This window comes from Leuciscus leuciscus, assembly GCF_965113295.1.
Source record: "Leuciscus leuciscus genome assembly, chromosome: 2".
In the NCBI taxonomy this organism is placed as follows: domain Eukaryota; kingdom Metazoa; phylum Chordata; class Actinopteri; order Cypriniformes; family Leuciscidae; genus Leuciscus; species Leuciscus leuciscus.
In genome coordinates this window covers 41,556,546-41,579,524 of record NC_138726.1, presented here as the reverse complement: position 1 = coordinate 41,579,524, position 22,979 = coordinate 41,556,546, and the positions used below count along the sequence as shown (strand labels likewise).

The 22,979-nt window shown below is 37.3% G+C and overlaps 3 protein-coding genes across 3 annotated transcripts; 1 reads left to right on the top strand and 2 right to left on the bottom strand.

Annotated features, from left to right (window-relative positions):
• Window positions 1-88: 88 nt before the first annotated feature.
• On the top strand, window positions 89-14,445 carry sema4bb (sema domain, immunoglobulin domain (Ig), transmembrane domain (TM) and short cytoplasmic domain, (semaphorin) 4Bb). The gene is made up of 15 exons (XM_082158303.1): window positions 89-265; window positions 3,583-3,985; window positions 6,613-6,773; window positions 6,849-6,911; window positions 7,004-7,102; window positions 7,821-7,932; window positions 8,052-8,168; window positions 8,444-8,589; window positions 9,731-9,906; window positions 10,064-10,214; window positions 10,323-10,533; window positions 10,622-10,737; window positions 11,560-11,717; window positions 11,804-11,886; window positions 11,970-14,445. Exons 2-15 carry the CDS (start codon window positions 3,841-3,843, stop codon window positions 12,767-12,769), a joined length of 2,538 nt encoding a protein of 845 aa, XP_082014429.1. The 5' UTR covers window positions 89-265; window positions 3,583-3,840; the 3' UTR covers window positions 12,770-14,445.
• A 136-nt stretch (window positions 14,446-14,581) lies between these two features.
• Window positions 14,582-20,184, bottom strand: harbi2 (harbinger transposase derived 2). The gene is made up of 4 exons (XM_082158310.1): window positions 19,211-20,184; window positions 19,017-19,132; window positions 15,452-15,563; window positions 14,582-15,364 (listed from the first exon to the last, which is right to left on the bottom strand). Exons 1-4 carry the CDS (start codon window positions 19,641-19,643, stop codon window positions 14,964-14,966), a joined length of 1,062 nt encoding a protein of 353 aa, XP_082014436.1. The 5' UTR covers window positions 19,644-20,184; the 3' UTR covers window positions 14,582-14,963.
• A 969-nt stretch (window positions 20,185-21,153) lies between these two features.
• Window positions 21,154-22,619, bottom strand: serf2b (small EDRK-rich factor 2b). The gene is made up of 3 exons (XM_082158319.1): window positions 22,468-22,619; window positions 21,635-21,743; window positions 21,154-21,542 (listed from the first exon to the last, which is right to left on the bottom strand). The coding sequence occupies exons 1-3, from the start codon at window positions 22,472-22,474 to the stop codon at window positions 21,476-21,478; spliced, it is 183 nt and encodes a 60-aa protein (XP_082014445.1). The 5' UTR covers window positions 22,475-22,619; the 3' UTR covers window positions 21,154-21,475.
• Window positions 22,620-22,979: the final 360 nt, after the last annotated feature.

Here is a 22,979-nt window from a genome sequence, read left to right as displayed (position 1 = left end):
GTGTGTGTGTGTGTGTGTGTGTGTGTGTGTGTGTGTGTGTGTGTTAGTTAGAGGTGTGGCTCCAGTCAATGGTTTGAGGAGGAGGAGTGTCGAGTGTCTCAGTCAGCGCAGCGGTAGATCCATGAGCAAAGAAATCAGCGGCTGAATTTTATACAGTTAACCGGGACCGAAAGGAAGGAAACATGCTGGAATACAAATCTAAAGGCTCATTTCCAAATCACACCAACTGGCAGTCTCTTCGGAGAGAGATGTATTGGCTTTAGTGGTAAGTTACGTATATAAACAATAAGTTAAAGAGGGGGGCAGTGGGTAAACCAAGAGGTGAGATCTAGGATTCAGTATTGTTCGTATGAATATGTAGGACTGACCACGTTTATCTGTTGAATGCTGGGTATGTAAAATCACCTGTTGCAAAACATCACTTTTTAGATCAGTCAGTAATTTATTTTCGGTGTATTAGGATGCAGGCTGTATATCGTGTATTTGTAGTGGTATTAGAGGGTGGGTGAGTTAGTTGGGGGTGGGTATGTAGGTAGGTGGGTGGGAAATGGGCTCAAATAAACAAGGTGGTGCTGGATTGTGCGCATGTGTTATCATGCAGTCACGCAAAGTAAAGCTCGAGAGCTTACAAGTACTTGTGAGGGAGAATAAACGTTAAGAATTTTGGTGAACTATGGAAAAGTAGTCATTTTTGTGAAGGGGGAGCTGATAAAAGCTGTATTTTTAATGTGCTTCCACCCTCTTTAAATTTATCAAAAAACGTATTTATTACAATATTATTGCGACTATTTTATATCAATGGTAGCCTATAGGTGTTGCTTTTCATAACTGTTGTTTCATTATCATATCACGTGGAGCAGGTCATCATTAAAATTGGCGCAGTGGTTTTAAGTTTACAGCAAATTATAACCACTGCATTTAAAGTAAAGCAATGTTCGGATACAAACTATATTTTAGATTTTTGCCAAATAAGGTCTGTGTCACTGTTGAAAAAACCAACCGTACTAGACCTTCATCAAGATTGTAAATCGCTGCCCATCAGTTGGTAGTCCAGCAATCCCTTAACTACAGTTTGGGCCAGACATGTTGACCACAAATGACCAGCATTGTCCAGCCTGAAACCATGTAAAACCAACCACCATCACAAAGGTTAGGCTACACATAGTCTAATGTATGTTCTCAATAGTCCAATGATTCATGACCATAAGCCAGTTCTAAACAATTCAAATAACTAAAAATCATATTTAGTTAAACTGGAAAAGTAGGCTACATAAAGCAGACCCTCATAAATAATCAGTTTGATACTGAAGCTTACTATTCACTATGAATATGTAAGGCAAATGAAAGCATGTACAGAACGAAAAAAGACTATTAGTTTACTTGGATATTTAAAGGGCATTTGATATTGAAATTTACTTGTCCCACGTTTGCTGAACCCATCCTATAACATGTGAATTTCCTTTGTTTCAATGTGAAAGATACTTCAATCAAGTAGTGTATTCATTAACATTGATTGATATTAATCCTTTTAATTATGAGTGGGATCTGAAAACTGATATCATCTTGCTTAATTGTGTTGGGTGGACTTTTAACTTTGTTTACGCTTCAGATCATGTAACTTTGGAGTGTAGTATGAGGGAGTTTGATAATGATTAACATGTAAGATAACAATTTAAATGAAATGAGTGATCAAGGATTTTTTTTCCACAAAAGACCATTTTAGTTACAGAATAAAAAACAAGTACCATAATCTAAACTGTGAGATACGTGGTAATATTTTCAGTCTAAGACTGAAGATTGAGTGTTGCTAAAAATAAATATAAAACAAAAACAGGTTAAAACTGTAGTACCTCTAGGTGGTTAGATGAGTGAAGAGAGCACATGAAAGCAGACCTTTATTGTTTACATAAAATCTGCTCTCTTTAGAACAGCATCAGCCTTTTGGATCAAAGACTATGAGGACTGGAGAATGAATACCTTGTATGCCCTATCAAAGAACCTTTTGATGTTTATATTATTTGGTAAAGATAGTGTGAGTTCTCCTGTTTTGAGTCAGTAGGGAGTCAACAAATGATAACCAGCTCTCCATTTGGTTTATCACTTTGCCAGAGGAAAAGCCCTAAGGACTCACTATGTAAAGGGAAGTAGTAAAAGAAAAAGACCAATGGTGTACTGCCTTCTTCCAGATAGTATAATAAAAGTGTTAGTAGAAAGATGGTAGGCAGCTTGTAAATTTTATTGCATATATCAGAGAACTTTTTGAAGTAAAAGATAACAAGTTTGACCTCGGAATCTGTGTCATTCTTCTCTAGATGTAATGCTTGGCAGAATGTTCAATTGTCTATAGCGACAATGAGACGCTTCATTAAGAGTGTCCTAAGAATGTAAGATTTTATTGTATGTTTACACTTGTTCACATTGCATAATATTTTCTGCTGTTAAAAGTTACATCATACTTTTAATCAATCATAATCTTGAGTACAAAAATCCTCAGGTTGATAGGTCAAATTATTAATCCCAAGTCGTTTCAAGTCGTCATCTTTTGAGATCATGCATGTCAGATCATTTCAACATTAATGGAGGGTCATTAATTTGCAAAAGTTCTCATAGTAAGGGAGTTTTTTTTATAGAGCCGTATTTTTTGTGTGTGTACATGACCGGTCTGCTGTAGCTGGAGTTTATGAAAGTGTACGCAGCATGATTTATTTTTATCTCTGTCTTTAATCATTTAGAAGTGCCTGTCTTCAAATTCTGACTCTTGAGTCTTTGCAGCAGCACAGGGCAGTTATGTGACATCTGCAGGCTGTATAGGTGTTTGTGTACATCTTGTACTTATGTCAGTACTACACACATTTAGGTGGAACTTTGTTACATCTATGCACGATTTAGGCTATATTGCTGATGTATACATCTGTAGTTATATGTTTACATGGCCAAACTTTGGGCTGTTTAATGGTCTAAACTGTTTGCGTTTTATGGTTTGCAGTGCCAAAGACAAAATGGTCACCTGATCTTACTGACAGTTTATTTACTGGCCGTCCAGATTCGGAATTGACTGTTGATTTTAATTTTCTCCAAAATAATAATAAATAAATAATACAAATATTAAAAATAAATAGAAATTGAGAACATAGCCTAAGCGTGATCAGTATGGAATTTTGTCATTTTATTTGTGTGTTGTGTTTGAGGCTACAGAGACTACACAGCCTTCCTGTTTTCAGGACATACCACCCTTAAAAGCTGATCAGGCCAAAAGGGAGGAGTTGATGCATTTCCAAATTCTGTTTGGATAAAGTCATGCAGAGGAGGACATTAGATTCAGCCTCTTTCCCACAAAAACACTGAAACATGTGCTGTGGATGTTGAGATCAGCCTCCTTTGAACTGAGAAACCTCTATGAGCTGTCTTGAGTTCTTTAATTCAGGCGTGAGGTGGTTTTATCAGCTGTGAATGGCTATAACTCATGGTTGTAGCAAAATGAAATTATTCTTATTATTCCCTCCCATGGAAGCCACATCATTCAGTCTGTTCATTTCTGTTTAATCATATGATTTAAAAGTGCTTCTGTTTCTCCCTCTGCAGATTCCAGACGGTCTAATTGGAGTTTGCTACGTGGATAGTCTCTATTAGGAGGAATGTGTTGTTTAAAATAAGTGTGTGTTTGCCCACAAGGATCTGATATCTCTCCACCTTTGACCTCTTTGAGGACATAATTGCAGTATGGAAAGGTCTCGATGACCTTAAGTATCCCTGAAAGAATCAACGACAGGGTGTAAACATTTCATTTGAATACCAAAGATACCTGGAATATTACAATCTTCAATTGCAAAGCAGTTGACCATGGCGACCAAATGGAAAGTATCCATGGAAACCACAAACTCTCTCTGGCTCTTGTTTTGGACCATATGGATTTTTTTGGCCGGAGTTTTACAAGCAACCGTGGTTAATGAAGATGATGTCACAGCACGCATCAGTTTCTCATATAGTAAGTGCATGAATTAATTAGTTATTCAGCAGATGCTTTCTTTTCCAAAGCTATTTTTACACTAAACTTACTACTGAAAAAAATTCTAAATATAAAAGAAGGTAACACTTTATTTTGATGGTCCCCTTTAGACATTTTGTTGACAATAAAGTACATTACACCTACATGTCAACTAACTCTCATCGAGTTACTGCTCAATATCTGCTAACACTTTATTTTGATGGTTCCCCAACACACATTCTACTGACACAAGTAAATGAGCAGGTACATGTAAACTTATTCTGCTAACCAGAACCCCTTATTCTACTAACCCTACCCCTACTTCTAACAGTCAACTAACTCCTAATACTCAACTAATACTCTAATGCGAGTTAGTTGACATGTAAGTGCAACTCTACTTATACCCAAGAGAATGTCTAAAGGGGACCGTCGAAATAAAGTGTAACCTAAAAGAATAGCAGATGAAGAACTATAACGATAACAGTACAGAGAAACGATATCGTTGGAATCACTTTCAGAAGGTTTTTTTCCAGCTGATGAACGATAAAACAATGACAGCCAATCAGAATCCATCCTGCTTGAAAGAGCTTGAGCATTTTAAGTGGCAACAATATTATACAGGGTTCCTACGCAATTTGGAAAAGGATGGCATTTGATTTGAAAATTTTTTTAGGCCTGGGAAGGTATGGAAAAAAGAAAGCAGTGTATGGAAAAATATTTGCATTTCCAGACTATTGGCCTTGTTTTCTATGATTATGGTTTTCTATAATAGAAAATTGAGAATTTAATGAAAATAGTATAAGAAGTGTGTTTTCATGGCAGCTGTTTAGTGATTCTTTAGTGATTGTCAAACCGGACTGCCACTATTGCGCCATCAGCCCATTTGTCTGTGTAGTTTCTTGGCCGCCACAGAGTACGTGTTAAAGCAGACCTAAAACTTTGAAAAATGATGTACTTCCCTAACGAAAGCCAATTTTTTAACACTTTTTACAATACCAGTCTTTTTTTATAGACCCTTGAACTTGGCAAATAGGACAATGCACACAGCTGTATTGTGCCATCAGCCCATTTAGTGTCATGGTTTCTCTGCCGCCACAGAGGATGCATTAAATTGGACATTAGGCCTTGATATTAGAGGTACTACCCTAAGGAATGGCAAATTTTGAGCAAATAGATCTCTATTAATTCATATGCATCCATGCTCTCGTTTTCTTTATAGTAAGAAAATTGGCGATATTTTTTTCTTTTTATAGCAATAAAATTTCTTTATTGGTGACGCTCAAAGGAAATAGGTTATATATAAAACTAGAAACTGTAATGCGTAGGCACGCAAAAAAATTCCCTGTGCGCATGTGAATGGTTTCTCAAGGGTATGCAAAAGTCTGTAATTTTTATTTTATTTTATTTTAGGGGCGCTGTATGTTGACCCCTGAGAAAATAAACATATTTACAGATTACTGTACTATATACCAAATTTAAAGCTCAAAATAATGTTGTATGAACCATTAATGTTAAATATGGTCTGAAAATCTACAGAGAGGTTTGGAAATTTGAGTCTGGAAAAGTACGGCATTTTGAAATGGAAAAATGTGTAGGCTGCATTTATTTGATCAGAAAAACAGTAAAAACAATAATATTGTGAAATATTATAACAATTTAAACTCTTTTGTATTTTAAAGTGTGATGGCAAAGATGAACTTTCAGCATCATAACTCCAGTCTTCAGTGTCACATGGTCATTTAGAAATCCTTTTAATATGCTGAATTTGTGCTCAAGCAACATTTCTTATTATTATCAATGTTGTAGTATCAATGTCACAGTTGTGCTGCTTAATATTTTTGTGGAAGCCATGATATATTTTTTTCTTTGAAGAATAGAAAGTTAAAAAGAACAGCATTTGAAATGGAAATGTTGCATGAAATGGCATTTTATGCTCACAAAAGCAGCAATGTCAGTAATGAGCACTGCATTCTGTGGAAGAAGCTCTGCTGGCCCAGATTCCCTCAGACTACCACTCATCTGCTATAATTTAGCTCAATTTTAGGGCTACTTGAACTGCCATGATGTTTCTTATTCCCAAAAGACCCATTACGAGACTGTTCCAAATGTTGCATTCACTCATCTTAGCCAAACACACAGGAGGGTTTAATCTTTGATTGTAAACATTTACAAGAGCTATTAGAACCATTTGCAAACCCTGGCTGGTGTACTGTATCAGAGTAACAGCTATACTCATTAATCATTTGAGGTTGAAATGCAAATGTAATGGTTGTACTTAGAACAAATGGCTTGTAAAAGGTTTTATGTCAGTAAACACTGACGTTAGTGACCTCTGTGCCTTGCCAGGAAAACCTTCTGGACATGCGAACCGACATCATTTTAAAGGGTCGGTTTGTCTGCTAGGTTTGTGTAGTTTTGAAGGAGCATTCCTCACATGGTCAGATGCTTTCTGAATGTACTGTAAGACTTTATTTAGACACTGTTTCAAAAAATATATATAAATATGTATATGTATATATATGTATATGTGTGTGTGTGCGAAACATTACGATTTTTTTGGGTAACATTGATTTTTGTTCTTTTTATGAGATGTGCGAAGTAACATTTTTGCCTCTGGGTGTGTTCAGATGCAGAAGGGCGATCAGTGAGAGAGTTCTCTGTGGATGGTGTGTATAACTATTCAACTCTTCTGCTGAGCCCAGATGAAAACAAGATCTACGTGGGAGCCAGGGAGAACATATTCTCTCTCAGCCTGGACAACATCAGTGTGACGTATCTACAGAAAACAGTAAGTGTGTGCGAGAATGTTTGTAGTAGTGTGTAGGAGTGCATTTTGATGGGCGTTGTTTTGTCTCTTCTGCAGCTCACATGGAGCACTCCAGAAAAGAAGAGGAAGGAGTGTATCTTCAAGGGAAAGGACCCCCAGGTATAAGTGTGTTGCGGTTATTGTTAATGTAAATGTGACTTAATATATTAAAACAACAAACTAAAAGATAATCTGCCTCTTATGTGTTTCAGACTGACTGTTTCAACTACATCAAGATTTTACTGCATTTGAACAGCACACACCTGTATGTGTGTGGAACATATGCCTTCAGCCCCATCTGCGCTTACATTGTGAGACATCTCTTCTTCTTTTTTTAAAATCTATTTTAAAAATTAAGTTCTTAGAAATGTACTCTCTATATGCATGTCGGATTCATACAGTTTTGGAAAAACTTGAGGATTTAAATTTAATGTCTCTAAAAATGTGGTATTACGTAAACAGTATTAATTTAAAAGTGATTTTTAAAAGTAAAACTAATCTGATATTCATACATATCTGATGGTCATGAAGGTCTGTTGACAGTTTCTCTATGGTGTCATTTATTTAATTTGTATTATTATTGTTATTGTTTTTTCACACACACACACACACACACACACACACACACACACACACACACACACACACACACACACACACACACACACACACACACACACACACACACACACACACACACACACACACACACATACATATATATATATTTCATTATTTTACTGAAGCTTTGTTTCTTTATGATGGTGATTAGGGCACCATATTATATTTTGGGACAGTTATTTCACCGTAATTTTTTACCTTTTTCCCCAAAAAGAAATATTTAAATGTAAAACGGAAATAAAAAATGAGGTGTATTAAAGTCATTGTGTATTTAAAATGCTTTTCTAATGTATTTTTGAATAAAATAATATATAGGACAAAAACCTGAGCTTTATGTAATTGTGCAAGTGTGTCTGGTGTCATTTGATTTAACAAATGACGTGTTTGTGCTTTTCATGAAATTTGTAGAACATTTCAAGCTTCTCTCTGGAAAGAGATGAAAAGGGGGAACCCGTTATGGAGGATGGCCGTGGACGCTGTCCTTTTAATCCAGAATCCAGATCTACAGCTATTACAGTGGGTGAGTATACTCATGCAAAAACAATGCAATCTTTTTGTTTGAACTTCATATATAAACATCATTAAGTTTGATGAAAAGGTTGATTCAGTGTTAATGAGCACTTGAATGTTTTGTTATAGATGGGGAACTGTACACTGCTACTGTCAGTAACTTCCAGGGAAATGAACCCACCATATATAGGAGTCTAGGGACTGGCACCCCTCTCAAAACGGAGAACTCTCTCAACTGGCTCCAGGGTAAATATATACAAGCACACACACTTCCTCACAAGGGACCTTCTAAGAGATTAATATCTAAAAATAAATGCCAGCATCAGTGATTACAGAACCATGCTTTCTCACGCAAGTTGGAAACAGAAAATTACTGACTGATACTGATGTTAAATAAACAGTTGTACAGTTTTGTTTTCTGGAATATGGTAAATGTGTGTGTCTGTGTGTGTCTGTGTGTGTGTGTCTGTGTGTGTGTGTGTGTGTGTGTGTGTGTGTGCGCGCGCACTGTGGTCCGTCAGACCCAGCGTTTGTAGGTTCTGCTCATATTACAGGTCAAGACAGTGAGAGAAGTGATGATCAGATCTATTTTTTCTTCAGTGAGATGGGAAAGGAGTTCGACTTCTTTGATAACACCATAGTGTCCAGGATTGCACGTGTGTGTAAGGTAAGATGGAGTGTTTAAGTAGTTCACACAGTGTTGATAAAGTCAGCATATACCTGAAGAAAAAAAAAGAAAAAAAACGTACTGACACGCATACAGAAATCCCAATATATCCACTATCAGTATATACTAAGTATATTCATATCTTCTAAAGTTTCCTCATCTCATTCTTGTTTAGCACTAAAGGTCAAAATGAAAATAAAAATCAACTGTTTACTTTCTTTATACATGCTTCCTGGTGTTATAATGCAAAATCCATTAGTTCACATTATATTATAAAGTCTTCATAATCTTTCATTTAAGTGTAATGATTTGTTAAATAAAACTAGATGGTTTATGCAGTAGATAGCCTTTTTTTTTTAATCAGAGAAAAGGGGTGTTGGTGGTGGTCCCTTTACCAAACTATATTGTGCAGGGATGAGGGATACAAAAATGCGGACGTACAATTTGAAGTTTTAACAAAAGTCAGCCAGATTACATGTTTTGCAGTATCCAGTGGACTTTAGCTGACAAATAAACCAGGAGATCTTGGTGCAGATAACATGGGGAAAGAATACACATTGTTCATTTACATATACTATGGGGATTGTGACAATACTGGATGAAAATCTGCACACTTGTCATTTAATTAGAAGTCATTGAGCCTAACAGATGAAACTGGCACATATTTACATATTTTTTAGTAAATTGTTGGGACACTTCTGAAACCGGGGCGTCTGGTCACCCTAGTTTCATGTTAATTTAAGAAGCAGATGAACAAGGTGAATCACAGAAGGCTGTGAACTCTGCCCTATTAATGTTCACATATGTGTTAATTTCCCACCCGTTGACACTCCCTGCCTCCCTGACTTCCATGGGAGTACATTGATAATACCATGTTTGTTTGTTTTTTGACATGTACCAAGACATTACAGTATTATTATTTGAAATACCCTGGATAATTCTATAAATACTATAGTATGTGAATATGATAATCGTTCAGTACTGTGGTGTCACTATCTGAAACTGTCACTGTACCATTGGTACTGCAACAGTTCTGATGCCCCCTAGTGGTCCTTCAGAGTATTATAAAATATTGTAAGTGAGGAAAATATGTTGAATGTGTTAATCAGCTGCTTGTGTGTGTTTGTGTGTATAACCTCAGGAGGATCAAGGTGGAGAGAGAGTTCTGCAGAAGAAATGGACCACATTTCTTAAAGCTCAACTCTTGTGTTCGCTACCCGATGATGGTTTTCCTTTCAACATCATTCAGGATGTATATGTGCTTCCAGCCCAACGCAAGAAAAACACACTCCTCTATGCAGTGTTCACTTCTCAATGGTGAGCGGAAAAATAAAGAGGGGCACAGGAAGATAATGTTTTACTATACTAATACAATATACTAGAAACGGTTTGCTCTAATTTAACACTACAAATTCTAGTGTGTCCGTTCTAAAATGTAAACTTTTTTTCTAATTTGTTGCTATATGTTTTGTAGGAGTAAAGGTCTAGCAGGCAGTTCAGCAGTGTGTGTGTTCAGCATGGATCAGGTAGAACAAGCGTTTACTGGCCGTTATAAAGAGGTGAACCGAGAGACACAGCAGTGGTACACACACACTCACTCTGTACCTGAACCACGACCTGGAATGGTAAGATGACACACACTCCCACATATACACTTTACCAGTTCTGTATAAGTGATCTTTGAGTTTCTGTGAAGCTTTTTGTGAAGATTGTGGTTTTTTTTTTTTCTACAGTGTATTACTAATGCTTCAAGGCAGCTGGGAATAGACTCATCCCTAGATATGCCAGACAAGGTACTAAACTTTGTGAAAGACCACTTCCTGATGGACAGACCTATCAAAAGTCAGCCTGTGCTCTTCACGCACTCCGTGCACTACACACAAATCGCTGTACACCACGTGCAAGGCCTCCACAGAGCTTACGATGTGATGTTCATCGGCACAGGTATGTTGTGTTTTTTGAGTGTCTGATTTTCTCTGATTTCAATTTCTTTTCTAATTAGCTGTTGATGTTGTGCTCTGTGATTTGACAGATGATGGACGTTTGCAAAAGGCTGTGAATGTTGCTGGAACGATGCACATCATTGAGGAGATCCAACTGTTCCCAGAAAAACAGCCTGTACAACACATTGAGCTGGATTCAGCTAAGGTGTGTGTGTGTTTATGTAGTAACACTTAATAAAGAGGTTCAATCTGTTACTATTAACTAATGTATTAAATACCATGAACTAATAATAAAACATACTTTTACTGCATTTATTAACCTAGGTTGATGTTAATTAATGTTAATGTCTGCATATACTACATTTCATATTCATTAGCATGAATAATTAACAACAATCTGTGGTATATTTAACGAAGCTATTTTAATAAATGCTGTAAAATGATTGTTACTTCTAGGTTCTTGATAACTAACGCATTAACTAATGTGAACAAAACGTGTTACTGTTTATTTGTACTTATGAAAAGGTGCATTCATTTTATACACTACCATTCAAAAGTTAGGGGTCAGTAAGATATTTTAATGTATAAGTCTATTAACTATTGTCTTATACTTGCCAAAGCTATATTTAATTTGTTTAAAAAAAACTGTACAAAATGTAATTTTATTTCTGTGATGGCAAAGCTGAATTTTCAGCAGCTTTTACTCCACTCTTCAGTTTCACATGATCCTTCATATATCATAAATCATTCTAATTTGCTGCTCAAGAACCATTTCTTAGTATTATCATAATGCTTATTTTTTTTGTGTATCTTTTTTCTTTTTTTCTTTCTTTTTTTTACAATTTTATAACATTATGAATGTCAATACTTTCACTTTTGATCAGTTTAATGTATACTCGTTCAGAAAAAAATGGTACTTATTACTCGCCCCAAACTTTTGCACAGTAATGTATTTGAAATACACTTGTTCTCTTCAAAGATTGTATTTCACTCTCTTACTCTCAATCCTCTCTCTCTCAACAAACAGGGTTTGTTATTTATGTCGTCACACTCTGGTATTGTGCAGTTGCCTGTAGCAAACTGCAGTTACCATAACAACTGTGGCGAGTGTGTTTTGGCCAGAGACCCATACTGTGCTTGGACAGGAACACACTGTACTGACGTCACACGAATCACACCACAAAAGTAAGTCTTCCCTGTTTCAAATTATCTATTGAATTAATAATTTTCAGTACCAATACCAATCTTTTACCATCCTATGTGTGTTTCAGACAATGGCAGCAAGATATTGAGAAGGCTGACACTTCATCAAAATGTAACGGCACAATGTTCAGTGTGGACTCTGAAAGCTCAGGTAAACCTGCAAATCCTTACATATACAAGCATCTTATCATCCGTCTGAATATGTTATAGTATATATTTCTTCTCTATTTCTAGTGTTACCACGCTCTTTCCCAAATTCCCAAGCATCTAATTGTGAGATCATCATCGTCCCAGCTAACACCCTTCGCCTGCTGCCCTGCAATCTTCGCTCCAATCATGCCCACAGAAAATGGTTATACAAGCCAGATGTAGGTCACTTCCTGTTCCCCAGCCCAGATGGTGGATTGGTAGTCAGCGGCCGACCAGGCGGAGATGAGGTCTTCTCTTGTTGGTCAGGAGAACATGGCTTCTGGCAACTTTTGGCCAATTACTGTGTAAAGGCAGAGCCGTTATCCGAGACCACAACCAATACTGGGCAGATAGATACACCTCTTATAATCCAAAGCATATCGTCGGACATCCTGTCCGGTGAATCGGCACGCTCTGCTCAACCTCGCATAAAGACATATGGCACAGAGCTGGCAGTAGTGTGTGTTTTGTTAGCTGTGTGTGTGCTTTCGTTCGGGCTGTCGGTAGCCTATAGACACAGGGGCCGGATGAAGGAGGTATTAAGAGGGGGAGAACAAACTGGAGGATCCCAAAAGAGCACAGTCAGGCCTGGGGAGAGTGTGCCCCTCAATGCTGGTGTGCTTCCAACCTCCCCATCCGACCACAAAAGCTACCAGACTTTGGAGGAAAACTGCGGTTACATAATCGCTCCATCAGAGACAAGCACGCAGCTCAACTCAAAGGAAGCACAGACACTCGCCCAAACGCCACAGAATGGGGTCAAAGAAAGTCATGTGGAGGTCAGTGACATTAGCCCTCGCCCCCGGGTACGACTGGGCTCTGAGATCAGAGACTCTGTGGTGTAAAACATAGACATTGCCAATGAGTTTATATGATTTATGCATAAACAATCTAACAGTCTTAATGTTCACTTGGGCAGCTTTCATGAAGACTAAGCGTACTGAGCCCTGAGTATTAAGAATAGTTGTGACGTGCTCAGTGTGCGAATTGCCAAATTTGAGTTATTCAAGACAATGCCCTCAAATCCACTCTCACATCTTCTTCACTCTTTAATGTTAAACTTTAAGTTATGACACAGTTTATTGTGTTGAATAAGTGTTGGAACAGAGATGCCGTCAGAGACAACAACTGGAGAAAGAGTGGACCAGATGGATGAGCCGGAGAGAAATGGGCAACAAGCCTTCTTGTGTGACTGGTACTGGTGCTTTATCACTGCCAAGACTTGACTAATGATGCTTCACTCAAGGTGAAAAAAAGGTTTTATGTCTATTTGTATTACTTTGCCATTTTTGTGCAAAGATTCAATGCATACGTGTTTAATGAGGGTATTTTAATCTTAAAAGCTGACTATGAAAACAATAACCCATCCTCTGCAAATAGTCATTATACCAGCATTGAACACCAGGCAGTTCAAACCAGAGAGCTTGTTAGTGTCGCAGAACTTGGTAACTTTCTAAACATTTTTAGAAATCTGCTATCATTTTTATTTATTTATTCTTTTTTTTTTATATATACATTTTTAATTTCTTAGCCTTTTTGAGGAATTAGTATGTTAGTGTTTTCTATTCTGTGATTCAAATGTGTTCTTATTAGTAAAGTGCCTGGTGTTAAATAATGGTATGATGTGTATGGAAATGTTAAATGCGAAAAAAAATTATAATAATCTGCTTTTAGATCAAATGTAGCAAGCGTGTATGAGCATCAAGAAACAATGTTTCTTAATACTTTTGAATGTACATTTGAAGAGCACAAGTACGATATTATGTCTTGCCACACAGGTTGGTGGTAATTGTGTTCGGTGCAGCATATAGTGCAGTGGATGGAGTCTAAACAGACAGAAACAAAGACAATGATACGATACAATAGTACAATATAACAAAATTACAGTCGAAACAGTATTGTTGGCATTTGGTAAAGAGTGAGGTATACTGCAAGAGAAAAGAATGATACACATTGTGGATGAATTTGATGTAAATGTACAGTACAGCATGTACAAGGAAATCATACGTGGCTAATATAGTGAGATAATTTGGAGATTCCAGTTGGAAAAGGCTGAAAACATCTGCAAATTTGCAATCTGCTTCAGGGTTAAAAAAGAAAATGTAGAAAATCATGGTTACGTTAATGGATCATCCAGATTTAAAACAAACCCTCTCTGACACTAACTTCGTTATTATAGACTTCCACTTGGAAAAATCTTTTTAATCCACATTAACCGTGACATGTTTGATGTTGTTTAATCATGTGTTACATTCCAATGTGTTTTCAGCTTGTGTTTGAATGGAAAATGTAAAGTAGATTGTGATTTTATATACTTTGACACTGTTTTGCTGTTGTTTTACATTGTACATTCACGCACTTTATTTTTTCTACCAGTATTTGTAAGCTGTAAATGAGGTAGGCCACTGTCAATGTCTTGGTTTCGTAGTCAAGGTTTGTACATTAAAAGAAGTTGTAAAATAGGTCTGAAAGAGTGTCTCCACAGTCTGACATGCAAAATAAAATTTTGCATAAACTTGAACGAGTATCCGTCTTTCGAATTAAGGTAATTTCATATGCAGTTGAGGGAAAAAAAACCCAGAAAGCTTCTTATGATCGATTTATGTTCTTGAAATAAGACCAAAACATTTATTATACATGATAAATATTATACACTGAGGTCCAAAACTTGAAACTGCACTCAAAAACTGAGATTCAAAACTCTAATTGAAACTTAAAGCTTAAGAGTTTAAAATACTAAGAAACATTTAGTTTCAATCAAATTGTAATGTGGATATAATTTTTATTGAAAAAGAAATGTATAAAAATTATAACAGAAGCAGGATTCTTACTGATATCATCAGATTGAAGAATATATTACCTTCACAACATGTGGAGTGGTTTTACAGAGATTTAGAATAATGCATAATTAATGTGCAAGATCAATTAATTTCCAGCCATTGCTTTTCCATTGAGCATTTTTAACATCATCATGATGGAAACAAATGTAATGACTATAAAGGTGAATGCATTAATACGGCCTAATATGAAACATTTCTCTCAAGCAAAATTATTTAGGTGGTCACTGAAATATTCTGCAGTGATGGCATCTCTGACAGCTCTGCCAGCAGGATGGTCCCGATTAATGGGGTCAACATCATCATCATCATGGGGGAGATAATATTCATCTGGCACTCGCTCCTTCCTTATAGTGGCTATGTTGTGAAGGACAACACATGCACCCACAATCTGAGATGCCCGCTCTGGTGACACTCTCAGGTCACGAAGACAGTTAAACCGTGCCTTTAAAACGGCAAGAGTCGTATCAATCTTGAGCCTGGTTTGACTGAGGGCCATGTTAAAGTCATGCTGTGGTGTTGTCTCAGGGTCAGGGTAGGGAGTCATCAGAAAGCTCTGACATGCGTAAGTCTCGTCTCCCACCAGCAGACCGTCAAACAGCCCTGTCAATGAACAGAAAAAAGACGTGTCACAATAACAGTCCATTTTTGTAAACTTAAGTGTTGTCTACTGTTGCCATTTCACCATACCTTCCTGTAAACGCTGGCACAATGACGAGTTTTCGAAAATCTGGTTGTCATGCATTGAGCCAGGCCACCTGGCATCCAGGCTTGTGACCATACACTGATGGTCACAAGTAATCTGTAATGAACATACTGCTGGTGAGTCCCACGTTTTACCATTACAATCAGGGTGCGATTTGCCGGGGGGGATGCGTGGGATTTCCCCCTTTCTGGTCAATGTATCCCTGCCTCTGCTTAATTATTTTTATCCCCGGTGGGGATAAATTTATCCCCCCCTCAAAGTGATCAGTGCTACTACACTAGTGGCGAGGCGGATCACAAAACTTATCACGGATCCGTGGTTTGATTAAAATCCTTTTTATTTTAAAATGCGCTACTTTGACTGGCTCCGCAGCCTCTCTGTAACCACCACTCTGCAGACTTGCTCAATGTCCCGCCCACGGCGCTATATGATTGGTTACACCTCACGAGTAATAGCCTATCAACACTTGCGAGACGGTTGCAGGTCTTTTTTTACGCTGCATATGCAGCATATTACTGAAGCGGGAATAAACATCACAATCTGATTATCTGTTTCTATGATGACAAGCAGAGTTAGTGCTGAACTTGCACATACGGTGTTTTACTCAACTGAGGCTAAGCAAAGGTTTTTTGATTACTCACTCACTCTTGAGTGTCTGGCGTGAGTGATTTCAATGTTAAGTCAATGTAAAGACGCGTTTACGCGCGTCTAGAGGTCCTGCGGCGCGATGCGTGTCGCGCGGCGCGGTAGACGCGAAGCCCGAATGAGGCGAATTGACTTTGTCGGCCCGGCCCGACACATTAACTGTATGTTATGAGCCCGAGCCCAATTTAAACCCAGGGGTGGCGCCAGGGAAGTTGAGATGAAGCAAAGATGAAGTTGACGATCGCCATTTCCGTAGTGAATGCGCATATATGGAGAAATGCATGGATTACATCAGAGTGTTGCCTATTTCTTTTCGTTTTGAATTGTTTCGTTTAAAGACATTTCAAGCGTTCTTTAGATATATTTCTTAATATTCTCTTTGAGGCATACACTTAGTTTCGGTTAATTTATGATGAGATCCGCTCAAGTTATCATGCAGTGCAAGTAACCGCGGCGGCGCCTCTGATTATAGCCTTTGTCTGCTATATTTGCTTCTTATTTATTAAATACACGCAATTCGTTGATGAAAAATGTATTAAAATTAAGATACAATTTATACAGAACGAAATTCACTTTAAAGAAAGGCTTTCTACAAAACAAAACTTAATGAAATAGTCAAAATCATGTCTAACCCACTCCAAGTCTCCCGATATATACTGCACATCCTATCTTACTCGTGCTGCTGTTCACTTTTCATAAATCAACATAGATGGAAAAAAATAACAATAATATTTTTACAAATATGAAACTAAATGAGCTTATTTAATGGCTACAACACATATAGTAGGCCTATACAGACACTCTATTTGTACAAATTGCTGCACATTCATTTACTGCTTCTGAATTTTGCACACATAAGTTGAAAGGCATTTGTTTGTGCATAGTAAAACATATCTGCAACATTTATCAAGTTCACGGATATTGTGCGTGCATTTATTAATTATTATCATAATGAATAATGCAACAAGGACAAATCATGTAAACTGCCTTGTTTGTTTATTCAGAATGAAATGGATCGCAAATGGATCTGAAAGAAGAAACGTAAAAAATAAATAAAATAAAATAAAAATAAAACGTGAAAAATGATGAACACAGAAACAGTGTTGTTTTTGGCAGCCCTTTTAGTTTTAGTCTTAGTCTTAGTCTTTTGGACGAAAATGCTTTTTAGTTTTAGTCACATTTTAGTCACTTATAAACTTGATAGTTTTAGTCAAGTTTTAGTCGACGAAAACGCAAAAAGGTTTTAGTCAAGTTTTAGTCAATTTTTGTAAAAAAAAAAAAAGTAGTCTTTAACAAATTAATTTAGGTTAAAAAGTATTGGAAATGGGCTTAGGTTTGACAGGTTGTACTGTAGCAAGTGTTGCAATTCATAAAACAACAGTTAACCTTAAAACATTTGCATAATAAACTAGACTTTCTCATTGATGGAGATGCAGTGCTGCCAAGCTGTACTTCATTGTCGCATCGGGCAGAAACCTTTTATCCCCATATTTCAAGTTATATTTTTTCCATGAATTGATGCTCTTCTAAAATTTCAGCACATTGGCTATTTTCACCAGTAATCACAGTAATAAAGGAATGGTTTACAGTTTAAACAGCAAAAAACTTTGAGCTACTACAACATTACACACAGATAAAGTGGTAACAGTGGAATCACTGTTTTACTAAAAAAAAGCCAGGAATAAAAACATTCTTACTTTGGCAATTGTGGCTTTATTATATAATTAGTTAAATAATCATTTATGCTATCTAAGTTATATAATAATTATATATTACTTTGTACCAATTAGCCCACTAAACTAATGCTCGGACACACTCGGTCTCTCTCGCGTACACTCGGTCTCTCTCGCGCGCAGACACACTCGGTCTCTCACGCGCACTTTCGGTCTCTCTCGCGCACTGTCGCTCGCTCGCGCAGTTCGTTTCGCTTTTGTCCAGTCCGGCGCCTCATATCGAAGATGTGTGGCGACTCGTGACTATAGCCGCAGCCGCAGGTGTGTTGTTGTTGTGTGGAATCTGGTGCGCGGCATAGGCAGCCGGGTGGTGGGCGTACCCAAAACAAGGATAGGAAGCTGCAGCATTGCTGATACTTTTTTTTTTTTTAGCTCAAAACAGACAGATTTCACGCAAATTAGGCAGAAATGACATGCATTGTGAACGTCAGACTTATAATCATTTTCGTTCCGTCTCGTCTCGTCAACGAAAACTCGAAAACGTCTCGTCATGTTTTAGTCACCTTAGAGCCATTTTTAGCTAGTCATCGTCGCGTTATCGTCATAAAAAAAAGGTGCGTCAACGAAATCATTTCGTTATCGTCATCGTTGACGAAAACAACATTGCACAGAAAATGAACTTTGGATGAACTTTGGATGGCCTAGGAGGAGTAGCCCTAGTAGGCTACAACTCTAATTTAATTCAACAAGGTTTTAGAATATAGAATATTTTTTAAACAAAATAAATATTTTTAAAGATTATTATCCCGGGCCGGTGTGATGCGTGCGAGTGGAGGAGCATGACACGTGACGTGTTGCATTTTGTAACACAAGTGCTGGATCAAGGGCCCGGGTCGGGTCGGGTCAAATTCGGGCTCGGGCAGAGAATCTAAACTCTGATTTATCTGATCCTGTCCATTAGCTTTGATCCATGTACGGCTTTTCAGAATGTCACCAAGTACAAATATTTGTAATAGTATGTAATTTTTCAGCACGAAAACTCTTGTTAGCTAGCTGGGAACAATGAAAAGGGTCCAGAGCAGCAAATGCAGTGAATGAAGTTCTTGTTCTCATGATTTATTTTTATGAATAAAAATGTTTCAAAACATCCCCCCCTCTGTTTTTTTCACAAATCGCACCCTGATTACAATAATTAAAGTGGATGCATATTGGTTAAATGCAATATACCAACCTGAACATTGAGGCTGTGAGTAGCCTTTCTGTTAAGATAATTAGCCTCAATTTCTTTTATTGGAGTCGAGATTGGAATATGTGTGCAATCTATTACTCCAATAGCTCTAGGGAATCCTTGCAAAAGATCACAGCATTACCAACTCTTAATATCGATCATTATTGATGGTGCATTAGTGTGTTGATCAATCTTACCAGCTATATTGGAGAAGCCCTCTTTTATGGCCACGGTGGGTAAATGACCAGGAAACACAACGAAAGTGTTCAGATATCTCTGGAGTGCGATAACTACCCTACGAATTGTTCGGCAAACTGTGTTCTTGCTGAGCTTCTCGGCATCGCCCACTTCATACAGGTATGTACCACTCGCAAAGAAACGCAAAGCAATACAAATCATTTGCGGGACAGTGGTCGCGTGGCTCCGCCGCGTCGGATTTTTAATATGAGGTTCTAGAAGCCGACAAAGATACAACATTCCCTCCGCCGAAAATCGGTATTTCTCGTGTAAGTTCGCGTCAGAGAATGCTAGGGGGTTTTGTTTATCTCTAAGAACTCTTTCTCTGCGTAAAGCCCTTTGTACAATTTGGGCTCCGATATCTACAGGATTATCCAGAAACGGTGAAGCCATTTTGCTACTAGTACGCTTACTATGAGAATGGACTTGGTTACGTCAGAGTTATGTCACTTTGCTCACAGCTGATTGGTCTAATATCTGTTTACAAACTGTTATCATGAATGAACGATGAACAATAGAAGTGTCTTGAACAAAACCTGTCCCATAGCAGTTTAACGTGTAGCATTTTTTTTTTTTTTGCCATGGCTGTATAAAATAAAAAGTAATCTTTCTTGAGTTGAGAAAGCTGCTGTAGTTGATGCTTTATATTGAACGAATTGTGAGTCGGCCTGCTCTGAATGATTTTTAAATCAGACGGATTCACTAAGAATCAGATTTCATTGGTGTAAATGTTTAAAAAATGTTGAACCTGCTTGTATGAAACTGTTGTCCACACACATATTGTTAGACACATTTATACTCTTAATTATTTTATGATCTGAATCATTGCTGCAACAAACTGAACTTAGACACAATCAGTTACAATACTCTTATAACTAAAACTTAATTGAAACCGCAATAAACAGGAAAATGTGTACATATGGCTTTATCTTATTGTCGTAAATATGCAACGCCAGGATGTCAGCGATCACGAGCTGTTCGAAAGAACCGATTCGGTGTAGTTAACGGATTCGCTAGCCCCGCCTCCTCTCAGCAAAACCCCGCCCCCCGAAAACATGTCAGCAAATCAAAATAATCGACTGATCTAAAACAGCATCCCATGCGTGGTCAGATTCGTTTACAGAGTGTGTGGTTTCTTAAGGCGCCGGGCACCTAATTCAGTGATTATTTCAAGTAGCAGCAAGTAACGACATTTTCTGTAAAAGCTGACAGCATATTTAACAAGCCATTTAAATGTGTCACCACACATTTCTGTTTTTGTGACACAGGCCTCTTTCCTGTCCACACAGGATTATTTATATAAAATAATAAGCAAAAGGCTTTCCTGTAGCTCAAACAGTAGACGCCAAGGTCATGGGTTCGATTCCCAGGGACAGCAAGAACTGACAACAATGTAAAATCTAACCTTGAAACGCAATGCAAGTCGCTTTGGATAAAAGCGTCTGCCAAATGCATAAATGTAAATACATTAACAGTGGTGACATGCATTACTACTCCGTTCCAACAGTTGTCAAAGCCAACTTTAATAGTATATGAAGAAATTATTGACATTCTGAATAAGTAGAAAACAAATAATGAGGAATGAGAAAAAATGTACTTATATGTACCTGTTATGCCACTAGAGAAGCTGTCACTGAGAGTTCACCACTGCTTTTAAGCATTACTTTTTAACATCAAATCAGTCTGATTAGAAACATGCACTGCATTATCTGAATAGTCCATAATCATGTTGGAACTGCCTAACAGTGATATGGTTAAGGGTTGCGGTTTATAGAAATTTGCCCTCATCGCTAGTTAATTCTGTAAAAATAAGGAAAGAAAAACATGAGAATCGTTAAAAACCTTAAATTCTAAAACACACATGCATATAGTATTATAGGGATAACAGTTTAATTGGTAGGTGTGAATTAAAATGTACATTTTTATTAAGAAGGGCACTTTATACAAAAATACAAGATTATAAGTCCAGTCCAGACATTTTGAGACTCCCATTTATTTGGGCTTGCTCAGATTATTTGAACATAAGAAACTCTCTCCTCCTCCATAGCTGAACACAAATCATTATGTACTGTGAGGTTGATATGCCCTTTCAAGCACATTATGGAGTTTGGGATGAAACATTAAAGAATCAAAGTCTCCACATCTACACAATGAAAGATATTTTTTTTCTTGACAAAAGGAAAAAAGATCTTGGATGCCATGTCGGTCACAACCCCATCCGCTGGTTATTTGGCTTTAGGGTCTCCTTTCTCATTTGCCTTTTTTTGCTTCTGCTGCATGATTTCAGCATCTCTGAAATACAAAAAAATAAATCATATTCACATTCAGTAGGATGCGCTTTGTAATTCAAAGCATCTATATGTTATTGTTCTCTTTAGATGTACCTTTGCTTACGGGCAGCTGCTGAGAGGCCATCTTCATTTCTCTTCCCTTTGGTATTATCAGTTTGCTTCTTAGCATTCTTTTGACGGGCAAGCTCACGCTGATTTCCCCCTGCAGGACGAGAGATTTCAACACTCTTAACAGCTTGTTCATGCTCTACTCCCTTGAAAAGACAAAGATTGCAGACAGGATTGAACATGCATCAACAAGAAGATGCCACTTTGTTTAAAATCTCCAATCTGCAAATCTATCCAGTGTCAAGAAGTGTATTTGGAGAACGAGGAAGGTTGATGCTAACGTAAACCCAAATCTGTACAGTATAATCATGTGTGGCAGTGAGGCGACGTGGCAATGAAGGCGCCAGAGAGCCTTCAAAATAACAACATCCGCACAAAACGATAGACTACCTACTATCGCCGCTATCACAATATAAACAACATCCTGTTGTCTTATATGATAAAAAATACTTTCGCTGTATTTTACCTGGGTGGCATTAATGTTGCATTACAACTGACGATATAATTTAAGTTTGCTAATGTTAAACATCTGTCAACTTTTAAACTTTTTGACAATGTTTGAAAAAGTTTTCCGTGTCGCAGTATATATACAAATAATTCGTTTTCACTAACGTCACCCTAAATCTGCATTTTGCCTGGTTTAGAAGCTTAATCTTGTGATTTCCTTTCGTTGACTTTACACAGAATAAGCTAGCTGGCTAGTTAGTTAGCCTTGCTATTGTATTGCTCCTGAAACCTGGATTCCATTAATGTACTTACATTAGTAACAGTAGAAGCTTGATATAATGTCAACCGATTTAATAAAAATCAATACCCACTCGTCATGATCGCTCTTTTGTTGTCGCCGGAGCGCAAAGCTCAACCAGGCGTTACCTCTGGTACTTGTGATGGCTGGCGGACCCGAGTCTACTCGGAAGATTTACGACAACGCAGTATCGGAACACAGCAGCGCGTTTCCAAGTGAACATCCCTCGTGATTCTTGTGGACGTCATTACGTCACATGAAGATGAGTCAACAACATATTTTACTAAAGTATATTATAAAAATGTAATCTTTGTATTTTTTACAATAAAAAAACACAAAAAAACCACACACATTTTACTAAATAAATAAATAAATAAACACACTTCTGCACGTTTATTCAGAGATAATATGAATTATGATAGGGAATAATAATTTCGCTTTATTCTCTGAATCTCGTTGATGAGCTCTGATCTACTTGATTTTACCATTTAAAAAAAAATTATAATAATTTGTACCGTCATACCTCTCAAATATCTATTTTTGTATTACAGCAACTTTTTTATATTTTGTATTGCGCCACATGGG